General features: G+C 50.6%; 1 protein-coding gene and 1 long non-coding RNA gene across 3 annotated transcripts in view; one reads left to right on the top strand and one right to left on the bottom strand.

The window, feature by feature from the left end:
* Window positions 1-4,665, bottom strand: part of LOC112658882 (uncharacterized) — a 32,298-nt gene extending 27,633 nt beyond the window's left edge. Inside the window, exon 1 of the long non-coding RNA XR_007406288.1 lies at window positions 4,408-4,665. This is a non-coding gene — a long non-coding RNA (uncharacterized LOC112658882). The remainder of the gene's footprint in view (window positions 1-4,407) is intronic.
* A 62-nt stretch (window positions 4,666-4,727) lies between these two features.
* Window positions 4,728-18,552, top strand: SPRY4 (sprouty RTK signaling antagonist 4). 2 transcript variants are annotated; one of them, XM_025445145.3, is made up of 2 exons: window positions 4,728-4,917; window positions 13,887-18,552. In XM_025445145.3, the coding sequence occupies exon 2, from the start codon at window positions 13,934-13,936 to the stop codon at window positions 14,831-14,833; it is 900 nt and encodes a 299-aa protein (XP_025300930.1). In that variant the 5' UTR covers window positions 4,728-4,917; window positions 13,887-13,933; the 3' UTR covers window positions 14,834-18,552. The 2 variants fall into 2 exon arrangements, with proteins under 2 accessions (XP_025300930.1, XP_048958092.1); XM_049102135.1 differs by lacking the exon at window positions 4,728-4,917 and adding an exon at window positions 5,705-5,848.
* The last annotated feature ends 701 nt before the right edge of the window (window positions 18,553-19,253 follow it).

Raw genomic sequence — 19,253 nt, 5'->3', positions numbered from 1 at the left:
TTCATCCTGCAAGAATTGTACTAGTTAAAGCAGTGATGACAGCCACAGTATTATTGCTTTAACTATTCATTGACAATGAAAACCCTATTTACATTTAGATTACTTGTCTCTTTCTGAGGTTTTGATACACCCAAGAAATGGACTCCTCTTAAAATTCTAACTCATTCCCTGCATCAAAATGGCCATATGTTGAATAATCACCTAAATGTATATTTGGCACTTACAATTTGCCAAATGCTGTTCTAAGTGTTTTGTGTGCATTTTTCCATTCAAGTTCCACTCAACCCTCTGTGGTAAGTACTACTATTAGTTTTCATATTACAGAGGAGGAAACTGAGGTACATGAAGTTTGGATAACTTGTCCAAGGCTATGGAATTTGTGAGGGTAGGATTGAACCTCAGCAGTCTGCGGTCAATGTCTGCACATCTGTCTTTCGAGGTCCCCAGCCCTCAAAGTTGAAACAAATGAACACACTGAGTCACAAAGCCTAGGAGCAAGGGCCAGAACACAGTTCTAACTCAGGTATGACATACCCTCCTTTCCTCAAAGGATTAGGGTACCCCTGGCTATCGTCAGTTGCTCTAACACTCCTTGAGACTCCCTTCTGCTTCTGAGCCTTCTGCCGCTGAGCCCAGCTTGGCAGAGACTGCATTCTGCAGATCTGAGCTGCAGGGAAGCTTCTCCAGGGCCTGTAGGCAGTGTCCCTCTACTTTGCTCTCTGCAGTTTCTATTGCATCACTGGTATTAACTGTAATTAAATCAGTCTTCGATCAATTGTTTGTTTAATGTCTTATGTCCCCTACTTGGCTACAGGTGGAGGCAGGTAATCTGTTTGAATTGAGGGGGCTGGCTTCCAGTGTTTAGTATGTGCAATAAGGTTGAGAAATGTCAAGTGAATATAGAAATGAATGAAGGCGCTGATCTTTCCCCTGATGAAGATTACAGGGGAAAGCACATCCCCCCCCAACCCTGCCTCGGCCCCCGTACCACTGACTGAGAGCTCTAAAAAGGCAAAAATCGTGTCTCTCTCTTTTATCACTATAACCCTGACACCTGGCACTGTGCCTGACTCACAGGAAGTGCATAATAATTTTTGGTGGAATTAATAAATAATTAAAAACATGGCTTCTGACTTTTTATCTGACGAAAAGGGAGAGTAAGACTCAGAACACAGCTTTTTAAAGCAACAGTGCACATGAAAACATACTGAGCACAGGCACGGCACACAGTAAGCGTTCCATGAATGTCTGTCAGTGAATTGGAATTCCTGCCTCTCCCAATTCACACTAACTCAGCTTCCAGGTCTTGGGAAGGCCAGGAGCTTTACTAACAGGGCCAAGCCCAGAAGAAGTGAACCCACTCTCCTCCCCTGGCCATGATCTGGTAAGGGTGAAGGTGTTTACACTGACGTTGGAGTGATGGAACTGTAATTAGCACAAGCAGAAACGCAGGGCTGTAAGGATCTGACTCTAGCAGAAAAGTTACACCCGGGCAGGGGATAACCCCTTAGGAGTAAACAAAGTCAGATGAAGTAGAAAGAAAAAAAAGCACAGGCCTACTGCTCACCCAATCCAAAAGAACAAATATGGCACCTTCAGCCTGTCAGGGAGCAAACATTCTGCATTCCCTGTCACCTTTCACTCTGTCCCCTCACCCCCAGCCACCAGCCTCTAGGCTGCTACAGAGGTTTAGAACACAAACCAGAATGTGTCACAAGCTGCTTAAAACCCTTAAGAGAGGGACGCCTGGGTGGCTCAGCAGTTGAGCGGCTGCCTTCAGCTCAGGGCGTGGTCCCAGAGTCCGGGGATCGAGTCCTACATGGGGCTCCACTTGAGGAGCCTGTTCTCCCTCTGCCTGTGTTTCTGCCCCGCCCCCCCCCCCCCCCCCCCGTGTGTCTCTCATGAATGAATAAATAAAATCTTAAAAAAAAAAATCCTTAAGAGGATAATATCTGACCTCCTCACCAGGCCAACTTCTACCTTGTTTGCCAAGCTGTGGCTGCAGAGGCCTACCATCAGCACTTCCACGTCAGGCCTTTCCCACACAGGGCTTCCACCCAGGCTCCTTCTGTCCCATCTGTCTCAACCTCCCTCAGCCTTACCGCTTCTCAGATTTCAGGTCTCAACTCAGACCCCTCCTAGCACTTATCACAGCCTCAAATTGCATGGTCTGTCTGTCTCCTCAAAAGATCGTGAGCTTCACAAGGGCAGGGAACAAGAAGGCTGTCTGCCTCTCACCATCCAGTCTCCAGAATCAGGGCAGGCTTCCACACAGAACAGTATGTGAATACGTGCACACATTTCTCATAGCACTTGCCCAAACTTCTCTTTAGGTTCCAAGTAGAAACATAATATAATCCTCACTTACCTCCCAGACACTCTGAATCGCATTCTGCTTACAAATCAGGGGCTGTGGTTTCTTCACCTCATCCTTCAGTAAAGCTCAGAAAAGACCCGGAATGGAACCCCATCTGTCTCTTGGCTAATTCCTCTAAATCAAGGAAACAGGACAGCAAACAACACACTACCACCACCATCTTGCTTTCCTTTGATAGTTTAGAAAGGATGTATTTACTGCCATCCTTTTAATTGTTCAAGCAAGTCCCAGAGTGAGTGCTGGCTGCAAAATCACTACTCCAACTTCCCTTGTTTAATGTGCTTAAATGACTTAACAAAAAAAAACAGGTTTTTAAGTCTGTGATGCTGAGAAAGGGTGGTAGCAAAGTAGAGAGAGCTTGGCTGCAAAGATCTGGAAAATCAGCTCTACATTTACTAGATCTTCCACTGAGCAAGGTATAGGACCCTTGCCCTCAATTTCTTTCTACATCTGACAAATGGGAATAATGATACTGAACTTCAGTACCAGCAAAGGTGAGACCTGAACAACTACTATCCTTATCAACTTATCTATACAAAGAGTTTTTCTTTTGGCTTAAGTAAGGTCTTAGCTCCGGAAAGACTGTGGTCCTCTAGAAGAGGGGGGCTCTGCCTCCCCGAGCTAAGTAAGTAAATCACACTGCAAAGTTACCTCTGAGTAGCACGAAGACATTTTAGACCGAGACTCTGTGACTTTGGGTTCTGGTCTGGGTTTGCAAAATGTCCCTTCACTGCCCATCTCCAGAGCCCCAGTCCCAGCTCCAGCCCAAGGCCAGACCTCTGACCTGGACTGGAAGCCTTTCATTGGCTCCTCTGACAACAGCCAAGCGCAGTCCTTTGGTGGCGTAGAAAGAAAAAGACAGCTCACAACCTCGCGGTCAAGCCAGAACACCAGCAAGACAAACTTAACGGGCAATTCAGGCCCTGGCCTAGCTCTCATCCCAGCATCAAAGCCACCCTCCACCCCCCTCCACTTCCCATCCCTCCACCCCCCACCCCTGCCCCAGGCTACAGTCTCCTCGGTTCCTGGGCGGAGCTGGGCCTGCTGCTGTTATGAGGGCTCCCCGCCTTCCCAGAGTCAGGCCTAATGGCGGGGGCTTTTCTTTTCAAGGGCCTGGGCTGATGCGATACCCCCCACCTGACAGAGCATCATTAACTGCAAAGAAAGGATCCCTGGCTACTTCCATTTCTTTCGCGGCTCAAGAACCCTGTTGTTCTTTAATCCTATGGCCACTCCGGCAGCATCCTCTGCTCGGCCGGCTCCACCCATCCACCTGGCCAATTCTGGGCTGTTCCCGCTTTCTCGGAGGGGAGGTGATGGGGGTGAATGGGGAAAGGCTCCCACTGCAGCAAAAGGCCGTAGCCTTTGGTGTACAGAGGCTCCTCAGGCCCACGTCCCTTGAGAGTTGGGAAACGCAAAGGGGTGGAGAGGGGAGCTGCTTGTCAGGGCAGTCTAGGGCGGGTAGGCGCCAGGGCACTGAGGACATGACACCGGGGTATGGCAGGCGGCGGGGCTGGGTGGGGGGCTGGCGCTGCAAGGCTAGAGCCGGGCCTCAAGCCGAATAGCCAGCGTCCGCCGGGGGGCAGGGTGGGGGGCTACTGGAGATGAAGAGGCCTCGGCCCTGTCGCTGTCCACACCCAAGAAATGGTGGAGTGGGGGTGGGTGGCCTGTACTCACTCAAGGAAGACTCAGTCTTAGGAATGGAACCAGATTCACTCAAGCAACCCCCACAATGCCCCTCCTTGCTATGGATATTTGACATTTCCTGAATTTTTCGTAAGCGCAGCTTCAAGACCCCTCCCCCCAGGCCCCTAGGCTAGAGAAAGATAAGGCCCCCCAGCAGGAGTCTTCCCGTCTCCCGCCCCGCCTCCCCCCCCCCCTGCGGCGGGAGGAGATCCCTAGATCTTGATGAGTTCTCCCCACCCAGCACTCGGCCCGGGATTCAGAGGCCGCAGTGCCCCCCCCCTCCGCCCCCCAACGACACTGACGGTTCCTGCCGAGGCCCGCAGTGGCGTGAAGGTGGCCTTTACCTCCTCTCGCAGGCTGGGAGGGGGCACAGCCCGCGCAGCTGAGCCAGCTGCTGCAGTCGCCACCGCCCTCCATTCATTAAAAAGAAAAAAAGGCAACAACAACCTCCACCCCTTTTTGTAAAAGAACGACGGCCTCTGGAGGAGCTAGAATCAGCCCCAGCAATCAGGGGTTAAGTTCTTTTCCGGCCCCCCATTCATAAAAAAAGGAGCGCGGCGCATGCGCGCGCGGGGTCTCTTGTGCCCACCCATTCATAGAATCGCGAATGCAGCGCGTGCGCACTGGAGCTCCCTTCCCTCCCATTCATAAAAAAGCCATTTTCCCAGGCAGTGGTTGCAACACCGCCGCGGAGGCAGCGAGAGGAGCTGACAGCGCGGAGCTGGCGCGCGGAGCGCAAGGAGTCCTATCGGTTCCTCCCGCCGACGTCTGCGTGAACAGCGGCGTCTGACCCTCCCGGCTTCGGGGATTTACACAGGCGTGGAGCAATGCTTGTGGTTCTGCGGCTCCTCAAAGTAAGTCCCTGGCCGGTTTCGGGATCCGAAAGTACCCCCTCTGAGTCGCGACACGACTCCCCCGCCGGCTGGGGCAAATGGTGCACTATTTCTAGGCGCGCCTCAGTGTTCCTTCCCTCTCCCTGCGCCTCCTCGAGCCGCTGCGGTGCGCCGCAGCTCCCCAACGCCCTCGGCTGGGCCGGCTCGGCGCCGGGGGTGTTCACAGCCTGGCATCGGACTTTCCGACCCCGGGGCATTGCCAAGCCCGGCTTCCCCACTCCGAGACTCCGAAAGCCCCGTGCGTGTCCCGGGAGTTTGCCTCTGGCCTGGTTTCTTCCCTCCTGCCTCGAGCGCTGGAATGGGAGGCTCTGGGCTCGGTCAGGAGCCACCTCTTGGGTCCGGCGGGCGCTCTTGCCTTGGGCGGCTTGCCCACCCCGGGCTCCGTGCCCACGGTGCCAGCTCTGCCCAGATCTCCCCAGCCCACTGCAGCGGCCTATGCTCGACGTAGGTTTTTCTTTTCCCTTCGGAGCCGTGAAGGACTGGGTTTTCTACCCTTCTGCCTCCCCCTCGATGGTCACACGGGGATGGCCCGGGACTGGGCATTTCTGCTCCCTCTCTGGCGAGGCGGTTCCTCGCCGTCTGACCTTTGCTCTGCTGCTGCATTTTATGCTGTGCAACTACCTTGCAGTTGCCTTCCCCTTCCCCGGCCTCTGCAGGGCCAGACGCTCCTCGGCCTCCTCGTGCCTCCCTTCTCCGGGCACCGAGCTGTGCCAGGCCCCGGGGCCTGGCCGCGCTGGGGCTGTGGTGGGGGCTGAAGGTGCGTTTACATAACGCCGGGCCTGTGGGAGCTGGAGAAAGAGGTTACATGCGTAGGAGAGATAAGGTTCCCGCTTTCCCTCCTTCTTGGTGGTACCAGGCTTGACATCACCGAGCAGAGAGAAGGATAGAGACGGTACGTTCTGAAAATTCTGAATCTCCAAGGCCACAGGGGTAAAGAAGGGGGGCAAAGGCGGGTTTGGGCAGCCAGGGCAGCTGGAGCTTGGCTTCATCACTGGGGCCAGGGCTGTGCCCAGTTCCCCCTCCATGAAGATGATCAAAAAGCATTTAGACAGTAGCAGCTCTTGTGCAAGAAGACAGTTTCTCAATTCTCTTTGATTGGGGCTGGGGGTTGTGGGCAGAGAAGGCAAGGGAGGCGAAAATGGTTGCTCGGCTTGACGGCTGAGTGATGGACGGAGAAGCAAACTGGGCTGCAGGGGCTGGATGGTGGTGATTAGAGGGGAGAGCTGCTGGCTGCCTCATTCACCAGCTGCTGGATGGGCATCCATATTGCCAAGGCTCGGTGAGGGCAGGAGGCTGCGTTCTGGCCCATTGAGGCTCCAGGAACCCCCAGGCATGGTTAGCGTTGAGAGGAAAGGTGTGGGTTCAGTGGGGTGCCCAGATCAATGGGAACCCCCACTTTCCTGCCTCCAAATTAATGGCGTGATTCTCCAGTTTGGGGAGGGGCGGGAGCAAGTGCATGCCTGTCTGGTTAGCTGACCAAGGCTCTCCAATCTTTCTGACGAGCCTCTCGGGGCTACAAAAGCTGGAAGGTGAAGGCCTAGAGCATTTGAAAGAAATATGGCCTTATCAATCTTAGTAAAGCTCACTCTGGCCTGAGGCCCTACCCAATATTGCACTGCTGATTTCACAATGTTTAGATTTTTCTGGATCTCACATGAATGGAGCATAAACATCTGAAATCTTCAGTTTTTTTCCTTTAGTCTGTGAGTGTAGGGTGGACTAGGAAAGGGAATGCTGCAGTTGACCCTTTCAGCTCTGTTTCAGCAGAAGGGTTGAAAAGATGTAGACTTGTCTACAGTGAAATCTATAGTCCTCTTTGCCAGCCCTTGGGAGCAACCTCATTTGCCAGCAGGCTTCAGACAAATCCATTAATGTGAGCCATGCACACGGTGATCAACCAAGATGCTGCATTTGGCCAGTACCTGGTAGGAGGCATTTTGATGGCATATTTCTGAAATCTTGATGGACAAATGTTGCCCAGTTAGGGTGAGGAAGACTCCTAAGACCTCTCTTATTCCTTTTTTAGATTCTGAACTCAGAAGTCATTCCTCTTTGTGGAATGGTAATCCTCCTCATTCCCACGACCTTTTCCAGATTACCATCATTTTGAAATGACAACATTTCCTTAAAGCTTTGGTTAGGCTTGATGGGAGGAGACCGAACACAGAAACTAGAATGATTCCTGGCTAAAGCAGAACAGAAACTAGGAACTGGTGATCATTGGGAGCTTACAGGTGCCATTTTTGTTTTAATCCTGCCAGAATAGGTGGAGAGGTGAGGCTCTTTGGAATTCCACACTCTGTGCGGCATATTCTTGGACCCACTTCTCCATCTCCATCCCCATGTCCCTTTCCCACTCTGGTAAGCCTGACTGACAGTAGCCTCTGCCTAGAGGTTTGGCTGACTTGAATAACCAATGAAGGCAGCTTTCCAAAGCAAAATTTGAAAGTAAGTGATTTAAAAAGAAAGGGGGGGAAAGGCACCCATTAACACCTTCAAAAGTGGCCCTTGAGACATACTGTACCCTACAATTTAATAGTTTGGGATAACACATGGGGACTTCTCATCCAGTTCCTGATGCTAAACCCCTTGGTGTGACATCTAACCCCAAGCTTGGGGCCCCCAGAGCATTTTTCTTTCCTTAGGCCATCCTCTTGGGTAGGACCCAGATGCGTGTACCAAGGAAGTTTGGAAAGGAGCCCACTTTCTTTAGTCAAAAAAGTTAACTGTTCTTAGAGAGCCAAGGCATTTAATCTGGTTCTGAATCCAGAGTGCCTGTCATGTTGGTCCTACAGTGCTGGAAGTTCCTTTGTGAGGAGAACTTAGAGGAGGAGTCTTACACAAACCTGGACGTAGGGATACAGTTGAAAAATTTGGATTTGGGATTGTAACTATGAAAGCCTTCTTAAGGAAGGGGGGAAGAGCAAGAGTGGAAAGTTTCCATCTCATGGCATACCTTGATTCCCCCTGATAGAAGGGATAGCAGTGACCCACTGGGATATATTTTCGGTCTTTAAAAAGAGCTGGAGAAAGGAGGCGGTGATGAGAAGAGCAACATACAGAAAACTGTATTACTCCTTTCAGACCACACTAGAGGCCAGGTCAGAGCAGATGAGGAGCTAGGAAACCTGCTAGGCTTGGACCTTAGTCTCTTACACTGCAGAGTTGGGGAGGGGTAGGGTGGGTAGAGGCTTCCCAAGAGGGCTGTGCTGTGCTGGGCACCTCATCCAAGGACCTAGTACTAAGGGAGCCACTTCCTACACAGGAGGTGTGGGGTGTTACATGATGTAAGAGGCGGGGTATTCTTGGCTCTCAGGGGTCTGGGGCTACCCTGCAGATCCGCACAGCTGACAAGGCTGGGGATATATCCGGGATATGTGGCTGGGTTTAAGAGGCTCCACCATTCAGCTGTGATCATGATTGTTCTTTCCAAGGACAGTCCGTGGAGGAAGCAAGGGCACTGGGGAGGGAGCACAGATGTCCTGGATCTAGTAGAGAAGGGAAGAGGCTGTTCTGGGGCAGGTGGCCATTTGCGAAAGAGTGCTGCTTTCCCTTGTCCAGTAGTCTTTCTTTTTCTGGTTAGGAGAAGGAGGAGAGAGTGGTCATCTGCCCCATCCCAGAAGTAAGCTAAAATCTATTATTTGGAATTTATGGTGGAGGGTGGTGAGATAAATGGTCTTGGTGTGAGAGGGGGCCCTCCCCTGGGGGGGTCTAGGTTTCTGGTCCCCTCCAAACTTTACTGTGGACAAACCGTGCTGGTGACTAACAGGCTTCATCTAGCCCTGTTCTTTCCTCACTCTTGACCTCTAGTATCTCTTTAAGGGGATCTTGAAACCAACTTTTAAAGCCAGTTAGAACAGCCCAGAGCCAAGTGCAGCAAGACCTCTCAGACTCCTCCCTGCTTGTGCTGGGGCTTTGCTGCTCAGCTGACTGGTTGTGGGTGAGAATAGGAGTGAGTTGGGAACTGCTAGATTGTGACGGGACAAAGGGACGAAAAGCAGCTGTTTTCTTTGGTGATCTCTAACGGATTATGGCCAGAGGTGAGCTCCTTAGGGCTGGGGGAGCCACAAGGATTCTCAGACAAATCCAGCTGCGGCAGTGCTTTGTTTTCCACAGGGGCTGTTCTCTGAAGAGATGCAGAGTTGGTCTTCCTCAGTGGGGTGTAAGGAAGGCAGGTCCCTGGTTTTCCTCACCACCACCCTACCTCCCCACACACACCTTTTAAGGTCTTTTTGAAGCAATACGTCCTGATTTGGTTGGAGTTTAATTAACTAACCCGGGATGGTGTCACAAAGAATCAAGTGGTAGTGGTGGGTGGGGTCCCTGACAGCCTAGAGGCCTTTTCTTCTGAACTGATAAAGGGTTAAGCAACCTTGCTGGAAGGACCTGCCTGCCTGCCGACACTGAATGGAGCAGTGCGAAATGACCCATTCATTCAGAGCCTTTTGCCGGTCTGTCATGGGCTGTCCTATAGTTTTGAAAGCACAATTGTCAGGTTTTCCACGTATTTCCTAACTCCTCTTCCCAGGGTAAGTTAAGGGGAAGTGGTGGGTGGGTGGCATGAGCCTTTCACACGTCCCTTTATTCCTTTCAGCCAGCCTGTCTTGTGAGGTCTGCATCCAGATGCTAAGCCCCTCCCACAGGTACGAACACCACAGACCCGCCAGGCGGCCAAGACAGGACTGTGTGCTCTGGGCTTTTTAATATCCTGCTGATTCAGTATTCCGGGGCTGTCCTCTGGCTTCCTCGTACTCAGGCCCCTCCCTCCCTTCCCCACAGACCTCGGACAGAAAGCCCATCTGAGAATGTGCCCTGGGGACCCTTACGTTCAGCTTTGTAGGAGAAGGAGGGAACTCCCTCCCGTTCCAGCGCTTCCTTTTAGAGACTGCTTTGTGGTGAGATCCTACAAGTGAGACTTTAAAAAAAAACTGAAAATGAACACACGTAGTAACATAGCAGTGTATGAGGTGACAGAAGGGATGGCAAAGAAAACTGAAATGGAAGCAAAGGTAACTTGAGCTCTGGGCCTATCTGTGATGACCGATTTCAAACCCCCAGCCTCCAAGCCAGTCTGCTGTAACCCCTGCTGGTTTGGTTAAGAGCCGCGCGAACGGCCTGAAGAGGCTCCCTGAGGGCTGGTGGCAGACTGGGGAGACTAGTAGAGTTCATGGCTGTGAATGTGATTGGTGCTTTTCCTGCTTTCACATGAATACCCACGGGGTACTGTAAGGGCTGGGAGGTTGAGGCTGCAGGCTCTGGAGCCTTTGCTGTCTGGGTTAGAATCTTGTGCTGATCACTTACGTGCAGGGATGACCCTTTGTTCTTCTTTTCTTCCTTGCATAATAATGGTGTTATTCTCCAAGGTGAGATGGGGTGAGGATTAAATGAGAAAATCACTGAGGGCTTAACACAGGCCGCCTGATTTGAAGATATGTTTCATAAATATTCGCTGCTTCCACAACTATTACTATTTATTATGAGAAGTTGGGAGTGGAGGTAAAAGTTTCCTTTCCTCCTGCTAATCCATAATAATGCCACCTAAAACTTGATAGAGGTGCTTCTCTAAGTGGAGTGCTGGCTTTGTTTCTCTGGCCACAGTCTTCCAAATTGGCTATCAGTCTTCCAGAAAGCCTAAATGAGGCAAAGCCTCCTCTCCTATTTATATTATAAATCTCTTCCTTCCTTGCAGGGGAAGCAGAGAGTACATATTAAACTGCACTTAAGTTCATCAGCACTGCTTAAGACTGGAAGCTGGGTGTGTCCCAGTGAGTAGAGATTGATCTTCTAAACCAACTGAGGGTTGGGGTTTTTTTGTTGTTGTTGTTGTTGCTGTTGTTTTGAGACTTCATTTAGCTATGTGAGGGGTTATCAAACAGGCTGCCCGGGAAGTAGTTTTTCTTTGTTAGCCAAATGAATTCAACCCTCCTCTAGAAATCCCTGCTAATGGGGAAGTAAGGCAATGAGGCTTGAGGAGGGTTTTGAGCACTGCCGCTCTGAGGCAGCCATGGGTTTTTGCTGAGCTGGTGTCCAGAAGGAATCAGACATCAGGGTTATGATAGGGAAGATGCATTTTGGAATATGCCTGCTAGAGCCATCTTGGGTGCATGTCCCAAGAGAGCTAAGTCATCGTGGACCAAATTCCCACCTCCATGTCTGGCCCCAACTGCAAGCCCAGATGTTGACACCTACTTCTGGAGGGTGATGGGAACCTGCTAAGGCCAACATCCCATTATTGCCTGCAGCTGCTGCACCCACCCTGGCATCCTGGTGGGACTTTTCCATTAATGTGCCTTCTGATTCTAGGGCATATTAAAATCCTTGAGCATTGCCCATGCCCTTTTTCTTTTCTTTTTTTTTTTTTTTTAAGATTTTATTTATTTATTCATGAGTGACAGAGAGAGAATGGCAGAGACAAAGGCAAAGGGAGAAGCAAGCTCCATGCGGGGCCCCTGACGTGGGACTCAATCCTGGGACTCCAGGATCACGCCCTGGGCTGGAGGCGGCGCTAAACCGCTGAGTCACCGGGCTGCCCATCCTTTTTGTTTTATCTACAAAAAATATGTGGCTGTTTTTTTAAGAATTCCAGGAATACAACTGGGGAGCAGATAATTCTCTTCTTTCCCCTTACTCTTTCCAACAGCATGGTAGGTCCCAATCCTAGTCTGAAGAGACAAAAGCCCAACTACATGGGGCAATACTGCCACTGACAGTTCTGTTGACAGGACCCTGAGCATTCATGACCCAAGCTTCTGGAAAAGAGAATCATGTTGTCTTTGTCCAGGGTGGGGATTCTGGCTAAGGTGCCAGAGAGTCTTCTATGCTTCCATCAGCATTTTGCATTCTTATGCCCAGTCACACCTTTTCCTCTAGGCAAAGTCCCCATGGCAGGGAACTGGAGCCCCCAACCCTTGTCTGTTGACCCTAAACCCATTTCTAGAAACAAAGCTTTGGAGTCCCTGCAAAGAATAAATGGGCTAAGGTAGCATTCCTTGAAGTTATGCCCAGTGCATGGTTGCCTGGATTCTTGAAACAACTCCTCTCCATAGATGAATATTTCATATCCCCCCATCCAGCCCTGGATCCTGACCACAAGGTCTCCACAGGAGAATGCCTTGGGAAATGGCCATTCTTGGTGGTAGAAATGCCAGACACTTAAAGCTAACCCTGCACAGGGAAGTCTCCCACTTGAAAAAGATGCTCTCCTTTCACCTGGAGGGAATGTGGAGACAGGAGACAGGTGTTGCCATTAAACAGACTTTCTCCAACATGGAAAAAACTGCATAGAAGTCCCAGCATCTTTTAAGTAGGTAGAGCCATGGGAGCAAAGCCAATAGCACTTGCCCTATGCATATGGGAAATAACAGTTGACTGAGCAATGAGCTTTATGGAAAAGACTTGATGCTTTCTTGCATTAGAAGCCCTTCCCCAACAATTTTATCACTTCTGATCAAATACTGTTTCCAAGTAAGGGAGTATAAAATTGAGTTGCCCTAAATGCCTTTTTCCACCTGCCTCTTCATTCCTCAGTGTAGACATTGATAAGTATGGATGACTCACCTGGGGCAAGGTGTCCTTCCCCTATTTTAAGACCATTATCTTTCCCTTCTGTTCACACCTTGTTCTGTCTCACACCCCACCCCCTAGTGGACTCTTCCCAGAGTCTAATTTTTCTCTTGGGTTCCAAATTGTGTCCCCTTGGGCAGAGGTCTTGGCCCTCTGCTGCTATTTCTTTAAATTGATCTCCAGCCGAATTCCGAATGTAAAGGTCAGCAGGCGAGGAAATGGCACTTCTAATAGAAAACAATGTGCACTTTCTAAATTTGAACCAAGTCGTTTCCGCTCTTTGATTTAAGTGACTTCCTGGGGTTCCGTGTCAGGCATTGCAGTTGAATCTCTGGCGGGATTCCAACTTAAAATTGCACTCTCTCGGTGAAATTAGAAACTGATCCAGAGTTGGCTTAGCTATTCTAGTAAATAGCATTTAGGCTGAAGGTTCAGCTCAGCACTTGGAAATGGGTGATGTGAGTGCCCCTCGAGAGGATTTCCCATCCAAGTTGTCAGAAGTGCACCTAGCCAGGGGTTATTAGCCACTGGAGGTTGCTGCCCTTAGAAGTGGTAGTAATAAGTTAATATCCTGGATGTGCAGGCATCACATACAGCCCTTCCTTCTCTTGTGACTATCTGAAATAAACTCTTTTGTTTATCAAGCTGAAATACTCTGTGGGAGCTTATAGGGGCGATCTGTCACGGTCACTTCATCCTCAGCACAATGCCTGACACAGTCCTTTCGGTGTTCAGGAAAAAAAAAAGCTGATGCACTCTAGAACAATGACAGATTACTGGCAGGCATGATGCTAGGTAATGGGTAGCATTTTCTCATTTAATCCTCACAAGAACCCATTTTAAGGATGACAAAACTAAGGCACACTGCCAAGGCAGCAGTGAGAATTCAAACTTGGATCTGATTCCAGAGCCTGTGTTTATAACCACTGAGCTATCTATCTTAAAAATAGAGTATATTTCACAGCCCTCACAAGAATGGGTTTTAACGGGCTAGGCTTGAACTCCTGCTGATTTCTGTTGACTTTTGTGTGCCTTTGGACAAGTTACTTTGAACATTCCTTTTCTGTAACTAGAGGAGGGATAATAATAGTTACATTTTAGAGTGAAGAGTCAATGACGTAATATATATGGTGCTTAGCAGAGTACATGGCTCATTAAGTGCTAAATAAGTCTTATTTCTACCACTCTCTATTAATTGTTATTATTAATCATCTAAGCCTCGATGCTGGAGAGTTCACGGAGAGAATCCAGTTCTCATTTCATTTGGACCCCCCAGGACCTGATGGGGGGTGGGCGTGTTAACAGGCCAAGTACTGATGCCTGGAATCCACTCTTTCTTCCTTTTCCCCACCTCCTCCCCCCCCCAGGGCCCCTAGAAGCCTGTTCCTCTGCACAGTCCAGGACCTCCAGCCCCATGGAGCCCCCGATCCCACAGAGCGTCCCCTTGACTCCCAGCTCAGTCATGGTCCAGCCCCTACTTGACAGCCGTATGCCCCACGGCCGCCTCCAACACCCACTCACCATCCTCCCCATCGACCAGATGAAGACCAGCCACGTGGAGAATGACTACATAGACAACCCCGGCCTGGTGCCCCCCATTGGCCCTAAGAGGACCCGGGGTGGAGCCCTAGAGTTGGCCCCGACGCCTGCCCGCTGCGACCAGGACATCACCCACCACTGGATCTCCTTCAGCGGGCGCCCCAGCTCTGTGAGCAGCAGCAGCAGCACATCCTCCGACCAGCGGCTCTTGGACCACATGGCACCACCACCTGTGGCCGATCAGGCCTCCCCAAGGGCTGTGCGCATCCAGCCCAAGGTGGTCCACTGCAAGCCACTGGACCTCAAGGGCCCGACGGCGCCACCTGAGCTGGACAAGCACTTCTTGCTGTGTGAGGCCTGTGGGAAGTGTAAGTGCAAGGAGTGCGCATCCCCCCGGACACTGCCCTCCTGCTGGGTCTGCAACCAGGAATGCCTGTGCTCAGCCCAGACCCTGGTCAACTACGGCACCTGCATGTGCCTGGTGCAAGGCGTCTTCTACCACTGTACCAACGAGGACGATGAGGGTTCCTGCGCGGACCACCCCTGCTCCTGCTCCCGCTCAAACTGCTGCGCCCGCTGGTCCTTCATGGGCGCCCTCTCCCTGGTGCTGCCGTGCCTGCTCTGCTACCTGCCTGCCACCGGCTGCGTGAAGCTGGCCCAGCGTGGCTACGACCGCCTGCGCCGCCCCGGCTGCCGCTGCAAGCACACGAACAGCGTCATCTGCAAGGCAGCTGCTGGGGATGCCACGGCCGGCAGACCCGACAAGCCCTTCTGACGCTGTGGGCTGAAGCCCCCGCGCTCCCCCTGAAAACCTGGTTCCCTCTGACACCTGAGAAGACCAGGGCCAGGCGAGGCCAGAGGTTTCAGTGTCCTGGGGCTGCTTGCTGGTCTGCCCACTCCCACCCTCAGCTTCTGAAGATACGGAGACCACCACTGCCCACCCACTCTTCCCCAAGAGGATGAAGAAGCACTTTGGGTTTTGTTTTTTTGTTTTTTCAGGGTCCTGGAACTTTATGGCAGACAGACAGTGGCAGGGGCGTGGAGTGGTTAGCGGGGGGGAGGGAGGGGATTTTTCTTTTTCAGAAGACGGAACACAGATGTGGACACATATCCGGAAGTTGCAGCTGCTTGAATGCCTTCCCAGTCCCTCCTTCCCCCTCTCTCCCTATCTTCCATTCTCTTTGGCTGCCTGGGAAGAATCACTAACTGAGTGACCAAGGGACCTTTTTTGAAGAAGACCCTTGAAACCCTGACGTGTATACTTTTCCTCCTCCCCCAGCCCCCCAGGTTGCCCCAATAGCTTGGGGAAGGCGAAGACCATGGCAATCCCTGTTGTATATACTTGGGACACTCCCCCACCCCCCTGCCAAGAGCAGAGGCCGGCCAGTGTGTCTAGGCCTCCTTCCCCACTCCGCCTCCCTGAAGCCGCAAATGGATTTAGGAGCCACTACACAGTGCATTTCTCCCTTCCAACTTCATCACTAACTCTTGGGGGTGTTCAGCTCATAACACCGTCCTTCGGTTCTTACCGAGTCACAGACTCACCTGCCACTATGTGTCCCAAGTTCTCTTTACCCAGATCCTTTCCAGAAATTTTGTGGGTAGAGAAGACTGGGACGGCACATGCGAGACCAAATATCTTTTGCCAATGAGTCTGAGGCTGTGGTCTCTGGATCCAGTCATTATGTTTTTATAGAACAATTAAACCAGATGCTATAACGGTGTTTTAAAAGAAACAATAACGAAACATTTGCTTCCTTTTGGGCCACCCCCAGGAAGGGCTGATTTCAAAATCTGGGGGGCAAACAACCTCAAGGAACACAGTCCCCCTTCCCACCAAGAAGAGGATTTTAACAGCAAAGAAGAGAGGCAACACCTCCCACTGGCAGAGCGACGGTAGAGCCAAGCTGGGTGTGGGTTCCTTCTCTTCTGATTCTGCTGCTTGCTGTCATAGCCTTTTGTGTACAGTGATGTGTCTGTATCTTTAATGTAAATAGACAGATGATAAAAAAAGAGTCTATTTTAGTGTTAGGAAGCCCTGGCGGGGGAGGAAGAAGAGCAAGGGAGGTGGGAGATTCTCCAGGGGCTTTTTGGGATTGAGCCCTGCTTCTGTGCGTGGCCACACCACCCCTCCCAACAGCCCCCAAAGACGTAGCAACTCTCTCTCAAGGTGCTAAAGGACTCAAAAGTGCAGCACGTCCAGTGGGTAGGTACTTGTTGCATGCAAAAGCTGTATTGTGTCTGGTCCTTCCTCCCCAGCCATTGCGCAGGGGTTTTTGCTTCCTGTGATATTTTGTGTGTCGCCCCACCCCTGTGAGAGGAAGTGGCCTGGGTCTATAAAGCTACCCCAGGTGAACCTGGAATTGCGGAAGGCAGACCATGTGTAGCATTTCCAGTTTGTTCTGTAGGAACAGAACCGCCTCCAGGAAGGAGGCAAGGAGGCAGGTAGCTGTGATTGGCATGCACCCAATGCTTCTCAAGGACTTTTTTTTTCCTTCTTGAAGACTCTTAGTAACATCTTATGATTTAGAATAAGTTAATCGTAACCGTAGGTATTTATTGATTGGAGGAAAGGAGGGGAGGGTCTTATTATTTTAGGCTTTATTTATGTAACATTTGCTAGCTTGTAAAAAGTATGAAATATTGCATCTGCGTTTCCTAAAGCTGATTCATGTAGCTACCCTTGCCACAGTCATGATGGATGTATAGATGTTCTTGCACAAATAGGAGGGAATGGTAGGGAAAACATTTGGCCAACCACTTTTGCTAATTGAATGTATCAGATGCGTACTGAAGGGACTGGAGACGTTTTCCTCAGAACAGGTGTGCAGAGGTCACCCCCAAAACGGAAGGGCACGCGTCCACTCTTGGCAAGGCCTCAGAAGTTTTCCCACGGCCCCTCTCAAATGTCTCCATGGGAAACTTGACCCAGTGGCAAGTTGCACTTTGGTGATCTTGGTGTTCTACACACCCATTCTGTGGAGAATTGATTTACATAAGCTGTGTATACACACACACACAAACTACACACCGACCCCACCGACCCTCTATCTACACAGACCCTGTTTCCTGGCAAACAGCCTCCCGACCCCTGATGAACCCTGACTTTTGTGTACATAGTTGTAAACACAGATTTTTCTGGTTTGGGTTTTCTTTTTTCTTTTTTTCTTTCCCCTGTTCTGGCTTGTTCTTTTTGGTTTGCATTTAACCTGCTAGATGGATGTGTGCCGAGCTCCTGGTGCCCCCTGTGTTCAGTGGTAAGGGAAGCAGTGAAGCAGCTTTGGTTCTCCCAGCTCTGTTGCAGGGCAAGCCCTCAGCATGTTCTTCTTGGCTTCTTGGCAAAAAAACAAGACTGGCTTGCCCGTGGGCCCTGGGGGCCAGGCAAGGGCCACTGAGGGACTGAACGCTCAGAAACCTGACACATTTCTCTGGGTGCTTCTGGCTGATTGTGTGTTTGTCAGCAGCGGCTTGCTTGGCTGGATTATGTCTCGTTTTAACCTTTTTTGAAAAGAGCCAGCTGGTTCCCACTTCATTCAACCTGGGATGGGTGGTGGTGGTTCTGCCTGGAACAGAGGGTAAGGTCCACAAGCCTGGGTCCAGGACAGGGCCGTGGCTGCTCCCACCCTGAGGGTGGGTCTGTGAAGGCCCAACACTCCCAAGAAGTACCCTGAGAACTGGCTCTAGGGTAGCCAAGACCTTCCAGATAGATGTTGGAGTGCAACCAAGGCTTCTCATAGTCCCTGGCTGGAAGGAGGTGAAGACCAATCCCTGCTGCTCGCGTGGGCCCCTTGATAGCCAACAGAAGTGGAAGACCTTCACGTGATACGTCTAGATATTTCAGCATTGTGAAGTCTGTGCGTCCCCAAGTGTACGCCAAGTGGGGCCCGGTTAGATAAAGACTGGCCCAAGGTTGCACAACACAGAAGGTACTGGTCAGAACCAAGCATCCAGATTCCATCGTCTCAATGCTTCGTAGTCTCCCACGCTGCCCCGGGAGATGGCTGATGGAGGCCGGGCAGCACGACTTTGCACTGCACCAGTTCACTAGGGCATCTCCCAAGCTTCACCGGCCTTCTGGTTCATGCCTTCGGTAAGCACTTCCATGCCCTCTGCTTACTGTGACAGTTGATGACAAATCTTGCGCTGCCATTTTTGCTGTGGGTAAGTCTGTGTGGTGTCTTCTCTTGCTTTCCTTCTTACCACCCCACAGTCTGGTTTCGTGTTACAAACAGAAAAGCTGTTCCGAGGTTCCCACCTCACCACATTTCCTACTTCTTCTGGTCCCTCTTCATGTAGCCCCTTCTCATCCCACAACAAAAGTTACCACAGAAGGTTTCCTTTGTATAGAATATTTATTTTGAAGCTCTATTTTAATAGTATTTATTTTAGAAAGTCTACTATTGTAAGAGTTCTTCTGTTTGTGAAGAAAAAAACAAGTTAAAAACTGAATGTACTGATCTAGAAAATATATATAAATATATATTGTTAAATATACACAGGACTGCTGTTTCTCGTGTGTTTGTGTTCACATCCCCAACATCCTCCCCCAGCAAGACTCCGCATGAGTTTGTCAAAGAACACACATCAAGGGGAAATGCGGCCCTGGCTCTGGCAGGACAAGGGGGAAGAGAGGGGGCCTCCTGCCACAGTGGTCCCTCGGTCTGCCTCTGGGACGCCCTCCTACCCACTAAAGGAAAGCCTCACTTTCTTGTATAGATGACTTATGCCACAGGCTGCTAAATCTTCCTCGCCTACACAGGAGTGTCTTTGTAACAGACAGATGACAAAACTCAAACAGGGAAAGTGGGAGGCAGAGAAGGTACCTGCTCAGGTTAGAAAAATTCTGCAACTCCTCTTGGTAAGCCCTGGTGCCCCCAAAGCAGATTTCAGCACACACAGACACACAGGTGCTTTAAGAAGGCAAACAGAAAGCCCTTGATGGGTTCCTTATTTTTATCAGGTTAGTGGATATTGTACAAAAGCAGTTACTTTGACTTGTGAAGTCTTCCATCCATTTAGTGCCTTACCTTTGCCCTTCTAATGGACCTTCCGTGAGTTTCCTCTGCCCCTACCCTGACCCCTCAAAAATAACTGGTAAAGACCTGGCCACTTTTCAGTTTATGTACCTGGGGGAACTTTATTTTGAACATGTGAACACATGCCTCTTGTTTTCTGAAAGAAAAGGAATTGAGTGA

Source organism: Canis lupus, chromosome 2 (genome assembly GCF_003254725.2).
Source record: "Canis lupus dingo isolate Sandy chromosome 2, ASM325472v2, whole genome shotgun sequence".
NCBI lineage: Eukaryota > Metazoa > Chordata > Mammalia > Carnivora > Canidae > Canis > Canis lupus.
The sequence above is the reverse complement of the archived record's forward strand: the minus strand, read 5'-3'. Positions and strand labels throughout refer to the sequence as shown.